This window comes from Dipteris shenzhenensis, chromosome 20, assembly GCF_047967505.1.
Source record: "Dipteris shenzhenensis isolate YYH24624 ecotype China chromosome 20, Dip_SZ_1.0, whole genome shotgun sequence".
In the NCBI taxonomy this organism is placed as follows: Eukaryota; Viridiplantae; Streptophyta; class Polypodiopsida; order Gleicheniales; family Dipteridaceae; genus Dipteris; species Dipteris shenzhenensis.
In genome coordinates, this window is record NC_141615.1 from 3938719 (window position 1) to 3963492 (window position 24774).

At 42.6% G+C, this 24774-nt stretch overlaps 1 protein-coding gene across 4 annotated transcripts in view; it reads right to left on the minus strand.

Annotated features, from left to right (window-relative positions):
• Window positions 1-19876, minus strand: part of LOC147889145 (uncharacterized) — a 187051-nt gene extending 167175 nt beyond the window's left edge. The window contains exons 1-7 of one of the 4 annotated variants that reach the window (XM_087391347.1): window positions 19748-19875; window positions 19465-19644; window positions 11519-11617; window positions 11315-11421; window positions 11068-11124; window positions 10504-10680; window positions 3054-3131 (exon numbers count right to left, since the gene is read on the minus strand). In XM_087391347.1, the coding sequence (XP_087247473.1) occupies window positions 3054-3131; window positions 10504-10680; window positions 11068-11124; window positions 11315-11421; window positions 11519-11525 (426 nt within the window). In that variant the 5' untranslated portion in view covers window positions 11526-11617; window positions 19465-19644; window positions 19748-19875. Of the gene's footprint in view, window positions 1-3053; window positions 3132-10503; window positions 10681-11067; window positions 11125-11314; window positions 11422-11518; window positions 11618-19464; window positions 19645-19703 lie in introns of all 4 variants that reach the window. The other 3 variants (XM_087391346.1, XM_087391349.1, XM_087391348.1) reach the window with 3 other exon arrangements.
• Window positions 19877-24774: the final 4898 nt, after the last annotated feature.

Consider the following 24774-nt stretch of genomic DNA (forward strand, 5'->3'; position numbering starts at 1 on the left):
TCCTCCTGAGCATGCAAAGGCAAGGGATGAATTGCAAATCTGATCATTTGCTGGAAATAGTGATGTCGAAAATAAGCCTGATTAACATGCAATAATCTACTGGAAAGGGGTGGCAAATCATCTAGTGGCATACCAAGGTGCAAATTCATCCACAATGGGGCATGATCTGACAAGCCCAATGAGAAATCTATAAGGAGATGAGGGCTAAAATTTGCATATTGTTGTGGGTAAAACAAATACCATCTGTCAAGCCTTGCCTAGTATGTAGTAAGTGCATTATGATGAAAAGTATATCCAGGCACTGACCCTTGGAGAAGCAGCCATAAATCTTCAGCCTGCATAGAACGAAGCATACTATCCCATTTCTGCCTTTCCAATGATAGCATATGAGATCTTGAAGTGGTGTTATCTCTTGGCAGAGGGGAATTATTAAAATCTTCACAGACGAATGCATTAGATCTCCATGGATATCTGCATAAAGAATCCCATAAAGAAGCCCTTATGGCAGAGGTCTGGGAGGCATAGACTGATGCAAATTCAAGAATATCACCATTGACATTACATTGTATGACCATCCATCTGCCATTGCTGTCATTGAAGGCTAACTGAGGCTCCAGCTCATGTCTAACCAGTATGCATACACCTGAGTAGGTAGTGGTACCAGCATAGTATATATCATAACCACCAAAATAATCATGATGACCAACCTTGGAGTGTTGATTATGCTCTTGCAAACAAACAATATCTGGCTGCATTTTATGTACATAATTCCAGAAAAGCCTCCACTTTGAGACATTGCAGAGGCTCTGTACATTGTATGTAAAGCACTTAAGTGTTTGATGCATGAAAGAGGTATATACAGTAAAGTATAAGAATAAAACAAGACATCAGAGAGGCAAAGCCTCTGCCTGCATGGGCTGCGTTCCTTCATGATCCATGAAAGACATAGCATTCTCCCCTTCTTTAGAATCACATATGGGGATGCCCTTCTTCAAAACCCCCACCTAATTTTGAAGGACAGGAGCTGAAGTAGAAGCCTGTTCTGGTGAGGGAGAAGTAGCATCCCATTGATGAGATTGAAAGGGGCGTTGCTTCAATACAACCACCTTCTTAGGCTGTTGAAAACCATCTTGATCAGTTCCCACAGATTCCTTCATCTTCTCTTTTTCTTTATCTTTTCCTTTTCCAGCAAGTGAATGCAACCGATTGATTGGTTTGGCATTCTTTGCTCCATTTCTATTTGCTGTCTTAGCTTGCAAATTCTCATTCTTTTCCCGTGTCTGGGGCGGCAAGGCATTGGGAGGGGGCTGATGCAGAACCATTGGGCATTCAGAGGCGAGATGCCCAAACTTGTGGCAGGCAAAACAAGCTCCTGCAAACACGCCCCATTTCAATTCAAAATACTTTTTTCCCAATTGCACTCCCTCAACTTTCACTGCAATAGAAGGAGGGGTAGGTGTGTCCGTGTCCAAGAGAATGCAGAACTTGTTATGGTTTTCCCATAGGGCGTGGAGGACAAATGACCTGTCCCAAAGAAGCAGCCAGGCCAGGCAACTCTTTATGCATATAGTCCAAGAAGTTAACAACCTCAACCCATACAAGACAATGATGTCGTATAAGACTTTGATAATCCTTGTTTGGGGACCAGGGCATAGCATGTACCATCTGCTTCCCGTAAAAGAGAGGAGAAAACTCAAGTAGCTTCTGCTTGCACAAAGCATCTAATAAATGCACCTCATAAAAGCCTCTGGATGCAAAATACACTCCCTCTACCAAGCATCCTCCAAGGATGGACTTAATCCACTGTGCAACATCACTGGCTGCTGGGATTCTTCCTGGAAAGAAAATTATAACCGTGGTTTGAGATAACTTCCTGAGAGGATTCACGAGGGATGGCAATTTCAATTTGTACGTGACCTCTGGAACTGGTTTGCTCCATTCTTATCATGACTGCTGAAAGTCATCCTTGAGGGTATCAAACATGTACTGAGCTTCCATAGTAAGTTCATCATCTTGTGATGCAGGCTGTGAAGGGCGGCGCTTAGCATCTGCGGGTCTCTCTTTTCGAGCATATGTACAAACATCCAAACCTGAAGCCATGATTGAAATACTACAAGGCAAGAAGGATTGTACAAAGAAGTGTAGAAGCAACAAGCTAGACACAGGGCTGTACGGGAAAGTTTAGGAGTAAAACACAGGATTGTACGGAAAAGACAAGACTGTACGGACAAGTACACAAAAGGACTGTACGGATCTGCAGACAATCTTCCTGAGTTTTGTACGGAGATGCAGAAGGTCTTCCTAAAATCTGTACGGGACTGCACACAAAGTCAGACGGGGCTGTACGGAAAGTTAGACAGGACTGTACAGAAAGTCAGACGGGGCTGTATGGACGTACGGACGTGGCCTTCCTGAAAAGAGGTATGGCGATGCAGACGGGTACGGAGCTATGTTCAGAGCGGCGCGGAGGTATGTCAGACCTGACGAGTTTGTTCGTACGGATGTACGAACACTATACGGCGACCGTACAGGTGTACGGACGGAGTCCTTGGCGAGGCTGTACGGAGTCCCTGGAAGGCTGAACAGCAGAGGTCGCACACCGTCTCTCTCTCACCTCTCTTACACACACATACACACACACACGCCACACACACACACACATACTTGAAGACCACCAGAACACGCTACCACATCTCAAGATTCAAGTACATATGTCCACACATGTGTGTGCGCACATGTCAAGTCCAAAAGCGCACAGATATAATACATGACAATATTCAAGTACTTCCAATCTATATCTGAAAGAACAATAGAAAGAGGGTAATTTTGCATCTTCTTCTGCTGAATATTGATGCCATGTCCAAGGCATGCTGGCATTATTGAGCAAGAGAGACAATCACAGTATATCCAAGTACTAGCAAGAGAGACGATAACATTCTGTGGTTAAACCTTTCTCCACTAATCCTAAGATGCTAAAAGTAACATATGAGAACTGCACAATGTTATAGTATCTTCATTGCAAGGAGCATTGACAAGAGATCTGTGTTTATTACCTTTTTTGGGGGTTCCGTTGACCAAGCTTCATAGCTGGTCTCAGTGAAAAATCGGAATAATTCATAAGTGCCTTCTCCCTACATATGAAGCATTGCAAACATTAGATGACATCAAACAAATATGCACTACGAAGAACAGCAATCCCCTTCTAGGTTTAACAACGTCGATATTTTATGATAAAAACATAAAGCATAAGATACTTAAATTTGCAAAGAAGAACTTGATTCCTCAAAATTCTCCAGCTGAATGTTGTTGTGACTTTTTTGTTTAAAGGAAAGAAATGAAATGAAATGGGTGTTGTTAGCAAGTCATAAACAATGCACAAACCAATAGCTTGATTGATATGTATAATGTACTTTGTTTCAATAATAGAAAGCATTCGCATCCTGAAAAAGCCTAAAGCAAAACACATAGCCTTCTTGTGATGAATAGTAGAAGCTAGATTGCTATATTATGTTTCCTGGGACTATTAGGAGCCATATCCACAACTGTTAGAGATGAAATGTCGTATTACATTTCATACAAAGGTACTCGTTCTATTTAATCCATTGGCGCACAATATTGTGAATGTCACAATAGACTCAGATTTAGATTTCCCTTAGTTTTCAGCAATCCTGGCTTCATCTGTCATCCTGATAACCATCAGGAACTTGAAGCGCCCATTTTAAGCTTACAATGCAATCTACAATTGAGGAATGTCTCCTGCAAAGGGACCAAAATTCAATCTATAGTGTAGAACTTCAGCCATAACCATTTTGAGTAATGACATTCCCACAGTTGACTGCAGCTTGCAATATCTTCCCTGTGAGATCAGCAAACAGCTAGCCTGTATTGCTGACTCCTCAAATTACCCCAGGGGCCACCAGGCTCACAATACTAACTATTCTCCTACACAAAGACATGTCTATAAAACCAGTACATGCAGTTCTTCTTTTCCAGCCAAGAGACGACATTTCATTTCAGGAAAAGAAGTAAGCAGGGAAAAGTGAGTTTTAAAAATAGCTTTAATTGGTCTCCAGCCGGCACACATCTTGTTTGAAAGCAATTCGAGCTGACCTACCTGATCTATTACACCCACTTTTTGTTGTGGTATACAAAATCATTGAAAACTACTTCTGGCCTTCCTCAAATATTTCATCTGTGTAAACCTGAACCATCCTCCTTTGTGGCATTGCCTGATAACATGCACAATAGTCTCTGTCATAGCATAAACTTTTAGTACTTATTCATCATTTATACAAGTAAATTTTTTACAATAGCCTCAACCTCAAAGACAGTGGCAAATATCACCACCCATGTAACTGCTGCAGGGCTAGCATTTAGGTGGTATGCTTTTCAAGAAGTAATAAAGCTACTACTTGATCAAAAATATAGCGGATATTGGAGGGCAAACACTAAATTAGACTCAACCTCCATCAGATGACAGTGTGTGCATACACATCCTTTTTTGGAAATGCGTACATAGCTCTCAGTCTTGTTGAGAAACTGGTGCGAGGACACTTGGACTCCTAGAGTGCTGTGTAAAGCACATGATTGCTGAACCCTCATATACCTTGGTTAATCAATGAAAAGTGCCTATATATATCAAGTCTTGTGGAGAAGCTCGTGTGAGGACACTCGAGCTATCCTAGAGCAGTGCATCAAGCATATAAGTAACAAACCCTTAGATAACTAGGGTAATCAATGACACTCACCTTCCTCCCGAAAGTGGAAGATTTTCAGGGGTATCAATACAGCTAGACAAGATTGTGCATGATTTTATGATTCAGGTCAAACATAGAAGATGCTATCCAAGTTGAGCTTGGGGGGAGGCTTTTTAAATTTTAGCAAGCATGGTCTCATCCAAGACTAAAGTTTCCCCTCAAAGGAGTTAAGAGAACAACATATTTTGTAACCTATAAAAGGGTGACCAATAGACATAGCTCCAAGATAAACAAGGCCATATAATCATTTCCTAAATGTGCAGCTTACAAGGACATTCTTTTTACTTTCAGTGCAAATTTTAGGAAATAAGAGCCCCAAATATGTACTGAAGTTCACAACCTTCATCTTGGGAAGGTTCAACGACAGCTGAATGCAGAATCATCCCCTCTGACATCTGCGCCAATCATCCCCTCTGAAATCCACTGCTGATATTGCACCTGCATTAAATCCTGCCATTTTCACTAGGGAAGTAAATTGAATAAGTTTTGTATTCAATTGCTGAAAATGGGCCTCAAAGCACTGTCCCTCTACGTTCGCCAAGGAAGCACGTCCTCTGGTCAATCGTGTCTAGGCTGCTGGTTTCATAGTGAACCTGAATCCTTTGACGATGCACCCAAAGTAGGGATACAATTTGATAATCTAAGCACGCTCTCTTGCAAGGGTGAATAAATCATGGTGAAGATGCCTCCTAACTGTGTTGAAGTTTTACCAAGATGGCTAATATCCTGGCTGTCAGAAAATAGCTATCGTGCCGCAAGTGCATCTGCAAGTGCTTTGTTGTGCCTGAAACATCTGGACAAGAGTCTCTGCCAATCATGCTCCCTTCCCCATAGTGCCTACAAAAGAGGCTGCCTCATCAATGTAAAGACCAGAAACTGTGGGAGACAAAAGGCATCCCTGCTTCACAGCAACAGTGCTAATCACCTCCTCAAACCCTACATGCTGTGAAACTTGCTTGTGAATCTCTTGTATAAATCCATATCTACCCTCATCCTCAATGTCAAGAGCACCAAGTTGTGAGATGAGATGAGCTCATGCCACTAAATCAAAGGCCTTCAAAAAGTTACCATAATAGAAATATACTCTTTAATGCAGTGTCTGGTCTCCTCGGTACCTCTAGTAGTGAAAACCTGGTCTAGGATGAAAACCCGTCTGAAGCCTACCTCACTCATCACCCATATACCTGCCCCCTCAGCATACTCACTGATGTGCATCACCAATGCTGATCCATACACCTTGTCATCAAGCGATCTACCATGACTCACAAACATGTGTTGCTCGTCCAAGACAAGGGGAAGCCTTTACAAAAATCTCATTGAAAAAGCATATATCTAGATAAATCCAGGAACATGCCCAAACTCATGCTCTAAAAAAATACGACACATAGTGCAGTTTGAATCTCATGATAGTCACTCACAACCATAAACTCCATTATGCATAGCAGGGACTAGATACTATGACATCCCCACTGATGACATTAGTGCCCAACAGTGGGTGTAGACCAAGTACAAACATATGCTCTCACACATACAAATCCACACACCACACATACTTGAGCATCCATTTATACAAAGGTCTTCGTACTAAGTATCTATCGACACTCCAGAGGTGAAGGGCATACTCAGCCATGACAAAGGCTAGCACAAAAGGAGAAGGCTAATAAAAAAGTAGTCCATGTTCTCTTCATTTTCAAGCTACAGCTGCTTCTGAAAACTACACAATTTCAATTCAATCTCTCTCAAACGAGCATCTAAGCAAAAAAAATGCATAGACAATCCAGCTGATAGGGCAACGCACCACCTAAAATAGCAATAATATATCACATTATTAGCAAGCCGCAACAAGGCCGAAAACTTCACAAGGTGAAATTTGCATGTCCACTAATACGCAGAAGCTTATATCTAGATGAATCCAAGAACGTGCTCAAAATCATCCTCTAAAAACACAATACTTAGTGCAGTTTCAATGTCATGATAATCACTCACAAAGGTGAAAACTATAAACTCCATCAAGGGATTGGCTACTATGACATCCCCACTAACATCATCAATGCCCCACAATGGATGTAGACCAAGTATAAGCATATGCTCTCACACATACAAATCCACACACCCACACATACTTGAGCATTCATTTATACAAAGGTCTTTGTACTCAGTTCCGGAGGTGAAGGGCAGACTCAGCCGTGACAAAGGCTAGCACTAAAGGAAAAGGCTAATTAAAAAAGTAGAAAATGCTTGGACAATCTAGCTCATAGGGCAGCACACCACCTAAGATAGAAAGAATTTATCACAATATCAGCAAGCCGCAACATGACCGAAAACTTCACAGGGTCAAAATTGACATGTCCGCTAGTATGCAGAAGCATATATCTAGATGAATCCAGGAGCATGCCAAAACTTATTCTCTAAAAACACAACACATAGTGTAGTTTCAATCTCATGATAGTCACTCACAAGGTTGAAAACCATAAATTCCATCATTGAAAAGGCATGGCTAGGATTTGACATAGTGTTTCTTAACAATAGGTTAGGAGTTCTACTTGAAGGCCTTCACACTCCTTGGCTTTGACGTTTGGGGTGACAAATATTGTCTCGGTCAAGAATGCACTTGTTAGGTACATCATAAGGGCATAGTATAGGCTTCCAAAGACTCGAGGTCAAAATGGGACAGGTTAACATCTTTTCCCAAAGATTCATCCAAAATTCTTCAGATTTACTACTCTAGAGGATGCTCAAAAGTTCATGCTCATGTCTTACAAAAATCTGTCATTTCTTGCCCATAGTGTGTTGCTCCTATAGACAACCACTGTAGTAGGGGAGTTCAAATTGACTTGGGGAGACAGTCTCTTCTTCACTATTTGACTTGGGGACACAAATCACTAGACTGACCGTGGCACTACCTTCCCAAGATTACAGAGGAGGGAGGGGCCCACACAGACTGATCAAGTTGGGCACCCGCAGTGTTCCATTTCCTTCCTTGGTGGTGCTAGCCCTCGCCACATTTAGACCCACTACCAGCTGAGATCATCTAGTCTATCCTTAGCCAACCGACGGAGCTTGTACCACAGAAGCATACACAGGTCCTACCACTCGAATGGCTAGCTAATCAGATGGCTAACTGCCAAGGACCTCTCTGCCTTTTGTCCTTTGCATTTGAGTACTCTCCTGCAGTGACAGCACAGGTATTTATTTTGTAACGGAGGGAGGAAATGGGCTAATTTAAAGGCCCTTTAGGGGGATTTTAGGTGGGACATGTGGAGGGACTATATAAGTCTCCATCAACCACTTATTGTAGCACCTTTTGATGTGACATCTAATCCTATCTACTCCCACCTCCTTCCTCCTACGTGTTGCCTACGCTCTCTCTCCCAACCTCTATCTCTCTTCCCCTCACTCCCTCTCTCTCTCTCTCTCTCTCTCTCTCTCTCTCTCTCCTCTTTTCCCTTTTTTGCCATCTCTGGCCTTCACCAACTCAGCCCCTGCCCCCTTCATTTCATTGGTATCAAAGCGAAGCAAGTCATTTCAGCGAGGCAACTGACCAGAGAACTCAAGAGGACGTGCGCCATCTATGCACTAAATGTGTCAATTTCTCAAGAGGGTAGCGTTTCCCATGTTGAGGATTGTGATATGCAAAAATTGCTCTCAGAATTTACAGATATGTTTGCTGATATGCCTTCACAGTTGCCTCCATGAAGATATGTATCATGCCATAGTGCTTGACCTTGGTAGCAAGCCAATTAATAAGGCTCCGTACCATCTCTCAAAAGCAGAACGAGAAGAAGTGGCCACACAGATGCGAGAATTGCTTGAGAAGAATTTTATCTCTCATAGCACTTCTCCTTTTGCATCCCCAGTGCTCCCGGTGAAGAAGAAAGACGGTTCATACCGCATGTGCATTGACTACAGAGACTTGAATGAGGCTACTATCAAGAACAAGTTTCCAATACCTAGGATAGATGACCCGTAGGATTAACTCAAGAGTGTGATTTTTCACTAAGATTGATTTGAGGTCAGGCTAACATCAAATCACAATGAGAGAAGGAGATGAGCACAAGACAGCCTTTCGCACAGAAAGAGGTTTATATGAGTTCAAAGTTATGCCTTTTGGATTGACCAATGCACCTGCTACTTTCCAAGCACTCATGAATAAGATTTTGCAGCCTCTTCTTTACAAATATGTGCTGGCTTTTTTTTATGACATCCTCATTTACAGCAAGGACAAGCAGGAACATATCAGACATGTCAAACAAGTCTTGGAAACTTGAGATTGCGTCAGCTTTATGCTAAAGCCAGCAAATGCACCTTCATGGCGGAAGAGGTTGAATATCTTGGCCACATTGTAAGCAAGGATGGAATTGGGGTGGATCCAACCAAGGTAAAATGCATAAGGAATTGGCCACAGCCACAAAATCCCACCCAACTCAAAGGCTTTTTAGGTTTGGCTTCTTTCTACAGGAGATTTATTAAGCATTTTGCCAAAAGGGCAGCCCCTCTCTATTACGCCCTTTCATTGTAGAGACGGATGCAAGTGGCAAAGGACTAGGGGCTGTTCTGAGACAGCAACATGGAGTTATAGCTTTCGAGAGCAGAAAATTTACAGCCAAGGAATTGGACTATCATACTTATGATCAGGAAATGCTGGCCATACTACAAGCTTTCGAGAAATGGCACCACTACCTGTACGGTAGCAGGATTAAGGTTAAGACGGATCATAGGACACTCAAGTACTTCCTTACGGAGCGCAATTTATCCATGAAGCAGAAGAGGTGGTTGGCTGCAGTCCAGTCTTATGATTTTGACATTGAGTACAGGAAGGGGAAAGAAAATGTGGTTGCCAATGCTTTGTCTAGAATGTGGGCTTGCAGCCTGTCTGCCGTTTCCACCATCTATCAAGATTGGATTCATGGGATTCAGGAAGAGTATATGCAGGATTCGAAGGCAGCTCCCATATTTCTAGAGTTACAGGAGCCTTCAAACCAGGGCATGCTGAATTTAAGCGTCATAATGGGCTGTTGTACCGCAAGGACAGAGTTCATCTTGTGCCAGATTAAAAGTATAAATGGCTGGTTTTGCAGGAAATGCACTCATCTCCTCCAGCAGGACATGCTGGTATCACTAAGACACATGAAAGAATCAGACAGTGTTTCATATGGGATGGCATGTGGTGGGATGTGGTTAAATGTCATTGAATGCTTGCCTTGCCAACAGAATAAGATGGACAGCCAGCTACCTGCAGGTCTCTTACAGCCTCTCCCTATTCCAAAAGGCAAATGGACTCATATCGCTATGGATTTCATCACAGGGTTGCCTTCTATAGAGAAGGGATGGGATAGCATTTATGTGCTTCCCTCTCCTCTTCCCCCTTTTTCGCCATCTCTGACCTTCACCAACTCAGCCCCTGCCCCCTTCATCTCATATTTCCTCGTCTCAAAGACCAGCCTTGGGTATGGATGCCTGCTTTAGTGGCCCCACCCCTTAGCTTTCACTCTATCTGTTTTTTTCCCAGTCTCATAGACCCTTTGGTCTTTCGGAGAAGTAATTAACTTTCTTGATTTATTTATTTCTCAAACACATAGACAGATAAAGAGGAAATCACAAAAATAGACAGAAGAAACACACATAAATGTGCAATCATGCAACCTCACATAAAATGAGTTCATAGGTGCAAACAAACATGCATAAACCAGTAATTCGTTGGTGAATGAGATCCACTCAAGAATTAAGACGGGGAAAATCTATGAACCTGACATTGTGCGCCACTCAATAAGATCGTAGTGAGAGGAAATTCAGTGTATGTCCCTGCTGCCTTTCCTCCAAAGAAAGGACTAAAATCTTGTACTTCTGCTGGTACAACAGGGTACTTTGAGCTTGAAAACACTGTTGTTGCCCGACTGGTGCCAATTATACCCTCGACTCGACTCTGCACTCAAAAAGTGAAAAGAATAGATAGCTAGGTCTTTCCTTCCACGGCACACAACCCCCCCCCCCCGACTTAGTTGCTAAAATTTCAGATTAACGATTGCCAATATGATCGAACCCATAATTACAACCCTTGAAATGCCACCCTGCCATCGTAGTACCTCAAAATGTCTAAAAAGTAAAATTAGCATACACAGTGAACAAAAATGAACTGCTTCCAAAAGGATGCAACCCTTTTGAAGGTAAAAAATATCACATGGCACTGAACTTGGCAGAAGTCACAATCTGCAAAGAGGAAATGCAACATGGACACCGAGAAGGGATTTCTTAGGAGAACTCGTAGAAGCACATTGGATATTGTCCTGTAGGCAACAGATAACAAAATCACCTGTACAGAATGCACCCTGTTTTGGAGAACTTTTAGGCGACGATGTTCAAGACTAACCTGCATTAAAAGAAGAACCACCAACCTAAAGGGAAGTTTCAAATGAATGAAGAAAATCTTCATACACAAATAATGAATTGCCTTTCTTTTACTTATGATTCAGTCTACCATTCTTTGTAGTAACTATCATTCAGTTCATCAACTATCTAAGACAAGACACTAATAGCCCCATAACAGGAAAGAAGTTCACTCTGCTTGTAATTGTATTGAATATAGTCTCTGCAGCAAGGTCCAAATCCATTAGACTCTGGCACAGCTGCCCATATTTGCGAAGACACGTCCCCCTCTGGCTACCACCTGCAAATCAAGAAAGCTTCAAACACTCCAACAAAGCCAGTATTTCAGTGCAGTAGTGACAGAAAACTGGGAAATGAAGCCCTGAGCAATCAGTTACCTTGCATTTAGGATTAACTTCCCAAGGGTTCAAAGATTTCCAAAAAAGTCGAATTACGTTATCCAATATCTTCACGGATGGGCGGCATCAGCTCATATTCTGGGTTTAAAAAAGTCAACAACCTGTAAGGTGCCACTGAAAACTGATCTTCATTCATTCTTAAACAAAGAATGCCACTAAGTTCAAAAAAAAATCTCTTATCCACAGCTGAAGAGAAGGAATGCATAAAAATATATGATTTAAGGGGGGCACTTTCCAAGCCTCTATGACATGTGGCTGGGCTTCCGGAGCACTCCAGCAACCTTTGGGTATGTACACTCCAAGCAATTTCAAAACAGCTCAAAAACAAAGCATGGCTTTCTCCAGCCAAAACCGAAGCAAGAATTGACAGTACAAATAGGGGGGAACCCTACATACCTTGCCACATCTATTTCTCCCATTATGACAGCAAATACGTCATAAAATTGAAAGAAACCTTTCTCTGCCTATTCCCTATATATCATAATTTACACTGTACATGCTGCAAAAGTCCAGTGACCCAAATAAGATCGAAGCAATGGCATGCATACGCACACAATATATGTGCTTGCGTGCATGTGTGTGCACTTACACAGATAGATAGATAGAAACATAGCCATCAATATATCTACTACCTACCTATCTATGTATCTACCTATCAATCTATCTATTTGTATCTACCTATCAATCTAGCTATCTTTTTCTACCTACCTACCTATCTATCTATGTCTATGTGTTTATGTACACAAATCTACATACTCATGTACATGTGTACTTGTATACACATGTACATGTGTTCATATTTTTACAAAATATATAATTTTTTAAAATTAATTTGCTTATTTATTTTTTGTTTGTTTGTTATATCACATTGATTTTATGCATTATTATGTACATGCAGTACCACCTAAGAAGCTATGGGAAAGGTTGGAAAAGCTACAAGTCCCTCAAGAACTCCAAAAGGCTACAAACCAATTTTACAAGAGAGTTCTAGCAGATTTAGCACAGCCGTTAATGGTGAATGGATCAAGCTCTAAGGGAAAAGCTGTCATAGGAATGTTATATAGGGGTTAAGCAAGGCTGCCCCCTCTCACCAACCCTGTTCGGACTTTTTATCAATTAGTTGGAAAAGTGGATGAGAATAGACAGCGAGGGTGTACAAATTGTGGGATAATGCTTATCTATGCAAATGACGTGATATTATTCGTAAAGAGCAAGGGGGAGGCGAGACTCTTCATCACAAGGTGTGTCCGATGGTGGAAAAGGTGCGTCCCTTGGTTTTGGGACAGCCCAAGCACCTGAAAAGACACGATTTTTGTCGTGTCCATTCACATCAACTCGTGATGTGTGGGAGATGGAGAGGCCATAGATGACTTTAGGCAGGGTTGGCGCGAAAAATTTTTACGCTCATCCTCTCCATCTCTTCCATGCACAATGTGCACGGCGGTGATACATGAAGTGAAGGTAGGGGATCCCATGATGTAATCTACTACACTAGTGCCCCCCCCCCATGTGGGAAGCAAGTAAAACCACCTGAGGAGGGCCATAGGTCAAGCCTGTTGTAGATGATGAGATCATGCATCTTGCCCAGATCAAGGAGCGCGTAACACATTGATGTCACCTTTGAAGGAGAGCCCTTGGAAATAGTCAACACATATAAGTGTATCTAGGACTGGAATTCACAGACTTCTTGTAACAAAAGTGGTATTTTTAGTAGCCTTTTTATTAGCCTTGTACTTTGTACTTTGTACTTTAGGCTCTAGATTGATGCCACGTGGCAGTGTGGGGTTACCATCCCATAAATAAAGTTGTTATTTGGCCTGCTCTAGTTCCTATGAGAGGCATGACCCCCCCCCATTTGCTTGATTTCCATACTGTTATAATGCCAAAATGGAATTCTGCCAGGGCTTCTAAGCTCAAGCTGAATTCTAAGATGGAATTAACCAATTTCTGTCCTTGTGCAGCCCCTCACAACACGTGTTGTAAGTCCAGCCCCTGACTTACTCTCTCATCCTCTCTTTCTCAGTTCTAAAACTACTTCTATATTCCCTTCAGCATTGTACTTTCTGCAAAGTGTATTTCTGATTCTAAGGAACGAATCTAGCCTATTTCCCATCCCAAACTATTCATAACTGCTCTAAAGGTGATTAGGCTAGCCTAGAGCTGTCATTTGAGCTAAATAGGCTGAAAAATAGCTTTGGTTAGTAGCAGCCCTGTTTCAATGCTATCAGAGCACTTTTTTGGGAATGTTGTGGGGGTAAATCATATCAATTTGATCTGGAACTTGGAGCACATTATCTTAAGCCCGGGGCCTACCTACTTGCAAAATTCTGTCACGGCCAGGTGCCTAGATCTTTAGATACACGTGGCAGCCTCTGATTGGCTCAGAATTCATATTGCTCAGAATTGCACATTTTCTACATCAGTCTGTTCGTAATGGCCTGCTGATCAAAATCCCTAATATACTGAAGAGAAAATTTCAAAGTTTGGATCGGATTCTCCTAAGATTGTGTGGCATTGGCAGCAGCGCATAATGATTGCAATTTTCCAAGATATGGCTCCAAATCCGGATTTTGCTACATATATAATTTTGTCCCAGCTACCCCAAGGCCTGTACTAAGTTTCTGGGATCTGAGGTTGTTTTCCCTAATTTTACCTCGAAATTGGTTCCAGCAGAAGCTTTTTTGAACATCAGCACTTATAAGTCTCCCTAAACTTTGGGGCTTTCATGTTATTCCTGCATATATGGAGTCACCCTAGCTGATTATACACTCCTTTACCAAGTTTCACATTGATCAGAGTTCATCTACTCTTGAAATTGCCCCGAAATTTGTTTCAGCAGGTACAATCTAAGGTTTTCTCAACCTACATATTATCTAATTTGGGGCTTTACAGTTTTACAGGCTATTCTACTTTGGCTATCCCTAATTGCAGCAAGCATTGGTGATTTAGCCCCAAAACTCAAAATTAGGGCAAATGTCTCTCAGTCAGGAGCAGTTTTTTTTTTTTTGGCCAGAAGCAGTAAATTCTATTAATGCTTGAAAAAAGTCAGGAGCAGGTTATAAAAAGCTGTATGACTCCTATGCTGCAGGTATTCAAAGACTTGACTAATGAAATCAGGATGAACAACCGAAGGCTGGACATGAGATTGCAGAATTTATCTTCAACCATGAATAGAGGGTTTGACCAACTCAAAAGGAGCCAAATCCGATGATGAATTTGAGCATGTGACCAAGGCTGAAGGGTTTCCGGCATTAGCCAGACGAGCTCACCATAGGTATGACAAGGCTGCATCCAAAGCAAAGGACCTTCCACAAAGGACAGCTCAGAAAAGTCCAAGCCCTGAGACTGAAGCTTTATACCAGAGAGTTAATGAATACAAGAGTCTCCCTGCTGACCTTAGGTCAGTTCTCACATTCCAGCAATATGTGCAAACTGTGAGACTCTCAGAAACCAAAGGGGGATTACTGCAGGGCAGTGAGATTAAGGATAAGATTACCCTTCCACGTTCAAAGGGAGACAGGTTCACCCAGCAAATTGGAAGAACGGATCCGTAAATTGAAAGACTATTTTTTTTAATATCCTAAAGGGGATCAGGGTAAAATAAGATTTGATGTGAGGATTATACCCACACATGGTGGAGGCATTTGCAACAGGATGGTGTGGTGATTGATACTTGGGAGGGATTCAAAAGCAAGATGTTTCAGACTTTCATTCCTCCTCTAGCCAGGGATCAGAGTATTTGCAGATGGTATGATTTTGACTCAGCAAGGATCAGTGAAAATTTATGTCAAACAGTTTTGGAAACTTGCTCTATTCATCCATGGCATTGATGACAAAAGTAGAATGCTCAAATTTATCTGCATCCTAGTATTGCCTCAAATGTGGCAGCTTAAAGGCCCAGTTCTCCATGCAGTTGGCTGAGTTGTATGAACCAAAGTACAATCTAAAGGAGAAGACCTTGGGCGTTGGCCATTTTGGACCAGATCCTCAGTCAAGGATGGTCCTGCTGATGCAAACAAGCCCCCTTCATCATCTACAGCCCCTTCTATCCCTAGGTATCCTACAGTTTATGGCAGCAACATGGCACATACTAAGGCATATAAGGCTGCAGATGCAAAGGCACCCATCAAACCTAGTGCAAAGCATGATCTGGGTGAGAAGGAAGACAAGATGGTGAAGCAACTATCTCAAGCAATCATTGATGGCAGGAAAAAGAAGAATCTGTGTTATCTATGTGGAGAAAAATGCAGCCCTGAGCATCAGAGTATCTGCAAAGCCAACTCAGGAGCAAAAGTTAGCATGATCATCGAGATTGAGGATGATCCCATTTAGCATGAAATGGCAACAGAATAAGAGTTCCATGAGTGTGAAGACAATGACCAGGGTGAGGTGGAGGCTACTCAATCTACTCATGGATCCAAGAGGGAACTTTCTTTCCCATTTGACCCTGGTGGGTCCATACCATGTGACACCATGGTAAATGGTGACTGTCAATCTAAGCATCCGAGGATACCCCAGCAGTGGAGGATTGAAGTAACTGATGACTGCATGGATTTGACAGAGATCCAGAAGGGAATTCATGTGTTGACGATAACATGTTATGGGACACCTAATCTGATCTGTACAGCATCTCTCTTGAGGCATTCACAGAAGCTAGATGTGCCCAAACACTCAGATTAAAAGGGGCAAGTAATGGCAGACCTGTCCATATTTTGGTGGACAGTGGGAGCACCCGTAACTTCATAAATTCCAAGTCTGTCCAAGCAGTCAGGTTACGTCCTACAGAGATTGAACATGGCCTACGTGTACAAGTGGCTAATGGAGAGCATACTATCAGTAGGTAATGCTGTCAGGCCACCCAAATTCAGATGTCCTCAAATTACACCTTCCAAGGAGACTTATTTGCTTTGGATGTGGGGCCAATAGACATTGTACTGGGCTCTGAATGGCAGAGCTCTTGGTGAGATTACCATGGAGTTCGATCACATGTATATGAGATTTGTCCATAAGGGTAAGTAGATACTATTACGGGGCCATGAACCACCTAAGCTGGCTGTCATTTCGTCCAGAAAGTTGACAAGATACCTCAAGGATGTTTGTGCAATCTATGTCCTCCATCTTTCCAAATCTGAGGACACAAGGGAGGTTATGGTTGAGGACCAAGAGATGAAAGAGCTGTTACAGCAATATTCAGATGTGTTTGCTGACTTGACCCATCATCTCCCACCTCAAAGGGACATTGACCACTCCATCACTCTTGTGCCATGTTCCAAACGAGTTAACAAAGCCTATATATACCTTTGTAAGACTAGAATATGTCCAATCATACAAATTTAGATTTTTTGTTGTTCTAAAGACCAAAAATCTACACAGAAAATAAAAGAGAAAATGAAAGAGAAGAAAAAATAGAGGTAAACAAAAACTTCAATAAAAAACAAAAGGAAGACATGCTTAGCAAGCAAAGCAACACTTATGTCGTCATCAGTGCCCAAGCATAAGCAGCTATACTGGGTTTCTAAAGACCCACGGAGTGCCTTGGGCCCCCTACAAGTTGCCATCACTCTTGAGCCAGGTTCCAAACCAGTTAACAAAGCTCCCTACAAGTTGTCAAGAGTAGAGAGGGACAGGGTGGCTAGGCAAGTGAAGGAGCTACTGGATATAGATTTTATTACTCACAGCCAGTCCCCCTTTGCCTCAGCTATCCTTTTGGTGAAGAAAAAGGATGGTTCCTACAGGATGTGCATTGATTATAGGGACCTCAGGGACGTCAACAAAATGACCATTAAGAACAGATTTCCTACACCTAGGGTTGATGATCTCCTAGATGAATCGAAGGGAGCTAAGTTCTTCACTAAGATAGACCTCAGATCTGGGTATCATCAAATTAGGATGAAAGAGGAGGATGAACCAAAGACAGCCTTCAGAACGGTTTCAGTTTAGGGTGATGATATTTGGCCTCACCAATGCCCCAGCTACTTTCCAAACCCTCATGAACAAAATTTTGCAACCTTACCTCTACAAGTTTGCCTTGGTATTCTTTAATGATATTTTGATCTACATCAAGACAAAGGAGGACCATCTCTCACATGTGAAGCAGATTTTGGAGCTATTAGGAGCTCACCAGCTCTATGCCAAACCAAGTAAATGCACCTTCATGGCAAATGAGGTAGAGTATTTGGAACACATTGTGGGCAGCAATGGAATTAGGGAGGATCCCAACAAAGTGAAATGCATTGTGGAATAGCCACAGCCAGCAAATGTTGACTCAATTAAGGGTTTTTCTTGGCCTTGCCTCCCTTTATAGGAGATTCATTAGGCACTTTGCCAACATTGCTGCTCCTCTTACTGACATGCTAAAGAAAGACTCCCTTATGTGGACATCAGAGGTAGAAAAGAGCTTCCATCAATTAAAGGTTGCCCTCTCCTCAGCTGCTATATTGGTATGCCCTGATTTCCCTCTTCCCTTCACCATTGAGGCAGAGTAGCTACATCTAATAAAGCATAACAAACATATAATCGGCCATACATCAGTTTAAGACTGAGAGAATCTGCCACAATTTTCTCCTTCCCTGCTTTGTACTCAATGTCAAAGTCATAGTTTTGAATGATCGAGAGCCATCTCCTTTGCTTGGGGGAGAGATTAGTTTGGGACAGAAAAGAGAGTTCTATTGTCAGTCCTTACCTTAAAATGGCTGCCATACACATAATGATGCCACTTTTCAATGGCATGGAGTATAGCCAACATCTCCTGGTCATATATGTGAAAAGTAAGCTCCTTGGGATCAAGCTTTCTACTCTCAAAGGCAACTACTCCATGGGACTGCTTTAGGACTGCATCAATGCCTCTCCCATGTATTCCATGTGTCCCTTTTGAAGATATATTTGGGGCCCACAGTTCAGGTCATGGAGGAGCTGCCTCCCATGGATGAGGAAGGCCATATTCAGCGCATACCTGAGAGGATCATTGGGTTTAGAGACCACAATGGCTCTACGAGACTTTCAAAGATGGTGCTCCTAAAGGAAATGTCCACACCCTAATTGATGATGCTCCTCCCTTAGCGAAAATGAGCACCACCTAGTCCCCGAACATTCCAAGAGACAATCCTCATGGACAGGGATTGAGTCTAACAGATTTTCGTGGCTCAAGGGCCACCTCCTATACCTGCAGTCTATGGCCATAAGTAACACTAGTATAAGCCTCTATCGGCATGGGGTCCTGGGGTTGGGTGGGAAAATGGAAGGAGCGCAGGTTAGAGTTTACTCTCGCTATTTGGGCTCCCTCCTCAGCAATAGGAGCATCCTGCTAAGGAGTGTCCCTGACAAAAGAAAAGAGTTGAGCCGAGGAAGAAGCCTTGTCCTGAATGTGCACCTAGCTCCCTGTAGTGCCTTGAGGCTCAATGCAGTAAGTCCAAGCCTCTCTCTCCTCCTGATCTAGCTGCCCAACCACATCTTGCACCTGTGCCTCAGTAGTTTGCTGCACAAGACGCCACTCCATTTGAACACTCTTACACTGTGATGTCTACCTTTCTCTCTCCTCTTGGCTCCCTCCCTCTCTCTCTCTCTCCTCTATTGCTGTCTCCGATCCCTAGTTTTTTGCTGATGTTGAATCCTCTGCTCCCTTTGTTGTTGTCCTCCCTAGTGAGGGCCCTAGTGCGGAGCACCTCCTTGTTTCTCCTGATGTATTCATGGAAGACGAGTATGTCCACTCCTAGCGGCAAACTGCTGTAAGATGTCCCAATTGGATACAAGCAAAGTGTAGGATCTCTTGTGAACTCAAGTGCGGATGGGAGAAACAAAGGATTGGCCCCCAAAGGTGAGGTCATGTCCTTGTACACGATGCAATAACATTCTTTCCAAGGGGAAAACTCCGGTAATATGGGCAGTGGAGCCTGCCAAAGCTACTTGAAAATTATTGTTCAAAAGACCTGAAGCCAGTCGATCAGGGATCAAAGGACACGCAATTGAGAACTGAAGAGGTCGTCCCTGGGGCCGACGTATACGTGGGTCGCTCTGGGTAGAGGCGATTAAACTTGTCCTTGGTGAGACATACAATGCCTTGAAGAGCGGAAAATGCTTCTAGAATCTAACAAGACTAGAGCCACAACCTACACACGGCATAATATCTTGACTTAGCAGGCAGTTCACCCCGTCTCCAATGTCTTACACTTTAAATAAACTCAGTTGGACCAATCCTAGCAAGCTACAGACAATCTGAGAATCCGTGTTGAAACGGCGCAGGGACGTCTGTAGCTGCGTTCATGGACCACGTATGAAACTTTCTCCGACTCAAGGCCGGGAGTTGCTCTTGCAGACTTTAGATAAATTCAATTGATCTTGCCCATTCTCCTAGACCAAGGTGATGATCATTGGGAAAAAAGATAAGTCTATTCTATTTCGGATTTCTGTATTATAAACTTATTCATTCAGTATTTTATTCATTTCTTTTTCAAGGCAACGATTGCCAACATTTGGCCTTTAATTAATACCAGTGCCTCCTTATGTGAAAGTTCCTATTGGACCTTGTGTAGTGCCTCATTATGTGAAAGTTCATACATATCTGGGTGTATATATATATATATATATATTGGTAAGTTATATATATATATATATATGCCGACTTATATTAGAGAGGGAAAAGAGAGATTTACAAAAATGGGCCTAAACGAAAGGGTCGAGCCCAAAGCCTACGCTTATGAAAGCAAAGCCCAACCTCCCAGATCCTGGGATTACCCCATCCTACCAGCAATCTCAACTACACAGTTAGAGACCAAAGAGTCACTGGACCTATAAATCCTGACCAGGCCGACAGAGCCGAATTCATGTAACCAAAAGGCTTCAACTGAGCTAAACCTAGCTGATTACGCACTGACCATATTGTCTTTATCACAACGGCGCGGATCAGTGGCCAGCAGGCTGCTAGCGTTGAGGGGAGCCCCTGTACATCACCAAGAAGGACTAGCTTCCAGTTCATACCCAACCGAAACCCGGACATTAACCCTGAACTCCTGATAGCCCGTTCCACTTTATTCCAAAGCGCTCTTGATGCTGGACAGTGTTGGAACAGATGTCATGTAGATTCTACAGCCCAACTACACAAGGGACACTCCGGGTTAATCACCATCCTCTTCATCAGCTTAGCCCAAACCGGCAACCAGCTCAAAGCCAATTTCCAGAGGAGGAAGCTACACGCTCCCACTTTGCACCCCTTCCAAATCTGTTCTAAAATCGTTTTCCACCACCCTGGAGACCGTCTGAGTCCCCAAAATTTATTCAGGTCAAATTCAAACTCCGCCTTCTTGAGCAAGCTTTTGTAGATGCCTTTAACTGACAGTTTTTTACAGCAGGTCTTTTCCAAGTACCGTTGAGTGTGTCTCCATTTTGAATCCAAAATGCAATTGGATGGCCAAGATTCCGGTACTTGATCCATTATTCTTCGTAGGAGAAAATTCTCTCCTTCATTCAGTCTGTAACTATTACGGAGTACCCCAACCGGCCTCCAATCCCCCTTCGAAGAGTCCCAAATCTAGGACCACACTCGGAGACCCTTTCTGTACAAGCTTCGAGCATGGACTAAGTCCAGCATAGCAAAGGAAACTCCATCCGCCGAGATTGTCTTACTCCACCAAATTGACTCCCCCAAACTAGCATCCCCCTCTAGCCCACCACGCCCTTTCCATTCTAGCAGCTCAATTAGCGCTCTCCAAGTTGCAACTAACCCACTCACCAAGTCTGAACTCGAGATTCTGATTGGGAAATCTGAGAAGAGTTTATGATACCAGTTTAATCTTGGCCATGACCCTACAGCGATCCCTTTTCCCGATCCTATGAACCAACAGACCATTTCTACCCAGGGAATGTGCTGCACAAACAGATTGGGGAGCCACTTCCCAATTAACGCCAGATTTTTCAACCTGTTGTTAGGTATGCCTAGGCTTCCCTGCCATTTAGGAAGCTTTAGCGTCTGCCATGGAATGTAGTGCATTTTTCTTTTCCCCTTTTCTTCTGCCCCTAGAAAAGCTCGCATCATCTTCTCAATCTCTTCCCAATGAGTTTTCCTGAAGTTCCACACTGATGCTAAGTAAGTAGTGGAGGCAGATATAATATGTTTAATAATAATTACTCTAGCATTCCACCCAAGGCATAGTCCCTGCCAGGCCTTGAGTTTCCCTTTAATCCTCTCTTTAAACCAGGCAAACCTTTGCTTAAGTGTAAGCCCCAAACCAATGGGAGGTCCAAGATATCGCACTACCTCTCCATATCGAACCCAGGAGATTTCTAGTGGGCCTGCCTAGTCAGGTACTGGTTCCCCACTTGTTCTTAAGGCAAACGATTTTGACCAGCTACAGACCGAACCCGAGGCCTTGCAGAAGACCTCCATAATTCTCATTAAGCATTCAGCACTGTCTTGATTTTCTTGGGCTAACACCATTATATCGTCAGCAAACAACTAGGAACAAATCTGTCTACCTGAGGGAAGCTTCAGACCTTGAAACTTCCTAGCATTCATAGCATCCTTCAGCATAGTAATAAAAGGAATAGTGCATACTGCAAACAGTAGGGGTGCCATCGGGCATCCTTGCCGAATCAAGCACTTAAGATCAAACGCTCCCATAGCTCCCCCATTAATGCATAGGACAGCAGAAGCATTATTGAACATCGTTTGAACCAATCTAATGAAACCGTTCCCAAACCCCAATCGATTTAAAACTACCAACATAAAATCCCACCGCATCCTGTCATATGCCTTGTCCAAATCCAGCCCAAAGAAAATACATTTTTGACAGGAGGTTGAGGCGAAGTCCATCGCAACCAACACATTTAAAATATTTTCAAAAATATTCTGGGATTTAATAAACCCACACTGTTCTTGGTCGACTATCTGAGAGCATACGTTCCTGATTCTTAGTGCTAAGGTTTTGGCCATTATTTTATACGATGTGTTTAACATCGTAATTGGCCTCCAGTCCCCTACCCACAATCTGGCGTGCTTCTTGGGGAATAATTTTAGCAATCCTGCATTAACATCCACAGATAGTGATCCCTAAGCTGCAAAAGAGTTCAGCATTTCTACCAAGTCTTGTTTAATCAGATCGCAGAACACAATGTATAAAATTCAGAAGGTAATCCATCTGATCTGGGAGACTTTTCCTTCTTCATTGATTTCAGTGCCTCCCATAGTTCCCGAATAGAAAATTGCTTATCTAACATGGCGCGTTGCGCCTCAGAGATCCTGCTTTCAACTCCAGCCAGAGACTCCTCCAAGGCAGCCCACCACTCCTGATCTTGATCGGGCTGCTGGCCCACTAATTTACAGAAGTTCTCTCTAAATATATTCGCAATGTGCCAAAACTCTGTTATCACTTCACCATGCTGATCCATGACTCGATCAATCACTTCTCGCTCATGTTTCTGTTTCACAACTTGGAAAAAGAATTTAGAGGGGCAATCTCCCAGGGTTAACCATGTTTGTATGCTCAGTGTTAGTGAGGTAAGTAGGATTAAAGGATTAATTTAAAATGAGGGCAAATGAATAGGAAGTGTGTGTGTGTGTGTGTGTGTACCCGCCTTTGCCCAAGTAGGATACAACACACTAGGTGAGACAATAGGTGATACATCACCTAGTGGGATGACCTATTATCTACCCGAAGAGAATAAGAAGTAATTGAGAAGTGCAATTTAAAGTAATGGAAATGGAAGAGAAGTACTTGAGTGAGGAAGGTGAAAGTATGGAAGCAAGGAGGAAAACCAAGTTAGATCAGGGAGTCAAAAAGCCAAAAAACGGCCTTGATGGCTTAAAGGTTCTATGTGCAACCATCCAAAGTTGCAGGGGAAAGCGTGTGTGTGTAGTAGACATTTACAACACCCCTTTCCATAGTGAAGACTATACAAATTTGGAGTAAGAAATAGAAATGTTTAATAGATAAACTTTGTAATAAACATCACAAAAAATGAAGTAGCATCATTAAAGGATGAACAATTTTTTCTAAAAGTGAAAATGTGAGCAGTGAAGCTTTGATAAGTCGTTAGTAGCATCACTTTTATTGAAGAGGGGAGTCTGCCTACCTGCCACCATCCAACAAGAAAAATGTGGTGAGAATCCGTTTAAACTTTAGTTGGGAAGACAAGTGTCATAAACACCCCTCCCTTGTTGTTGGAGTCGCAATAAATTTAATGCTTAACAATAAACTTATAATGCTAGATGCATAAAAAATTGGTTATAAGTGAACAAGTGTTAGTGAGGTAAGTGTTAGTGAGGTAAGTAGGGGTGCCATCGGGCATCCTTGCCGAATCAAGCACTTAAGATCAAACGCTCCCATAGCTCCCCCATTAATGCATAGGACAGCAGAAGCATTATTGAACATCGTCTGAACCAATCTAATGAAACCGTTCCCAAACCCCAATCGATTTAAAACTACCAACATAAAATCCCACCGCATCCTGTCATATGCCTTGTCCAAATCCAGCCCAAAGAAAATACATTTTTGATAGGAGGTTGAGGCGAAGTCCATCGCAACCAACACATTTAAAATATTTTCAAAAATATTCTGGGATTTAATAAACCCACACTGTTCTTGGTCGACTATCTGAGAGCATACGTTCCTGATTCTTAGTGCTAAGGTTTTGGCCATTATTTTATACGATGTGTTTAACATCGTAATTGGCCTCCAGTCCCCTACCCACAATCTGGCGTGCTTCTTGGGGAATAATTTTAGCAATCCTGCATTAACATCCACAGATAGTGATCCCTAAGCTGCAAAAGAGTTCAGCATTTCTACCAAGTCTTGTTTAATCAGATCGCAGAACACAATGTAAAATTCAGAAGGTAATCCATCTGATCTAGGAGACTTTTCCTTCTTCATTGATTTCAGTGCCTCCCATAGTTCCCGAATAGAAAATTGCTTATCTAACATGGCGCGTTGCGCCTCAGAGATCCTGCTTTCAACTCCAGCCAGAGACTCCTCCAAGGTAGCCCACCACTCCTGATCTTGATCGGGCTGCTGGCCCACTAATTTACAGAAGTTCTCTCTAAATATATTCGCAATGTGCCAAAACTCTGTTATCACTTCACCATGCTGATCCATGACTCGATCAATCACTTCTCGCTCATGTTTCTGTTTCACAACTTGGAAAAAGAATTTAGAGGGGCAATCTCCCAGGGTTAACCATGTTTGTATGCTCTTGGTCCTTGCAAGGTTAGCCTCCTCAACTTCCCTAAGCTGAATTGCCTCTCTAAG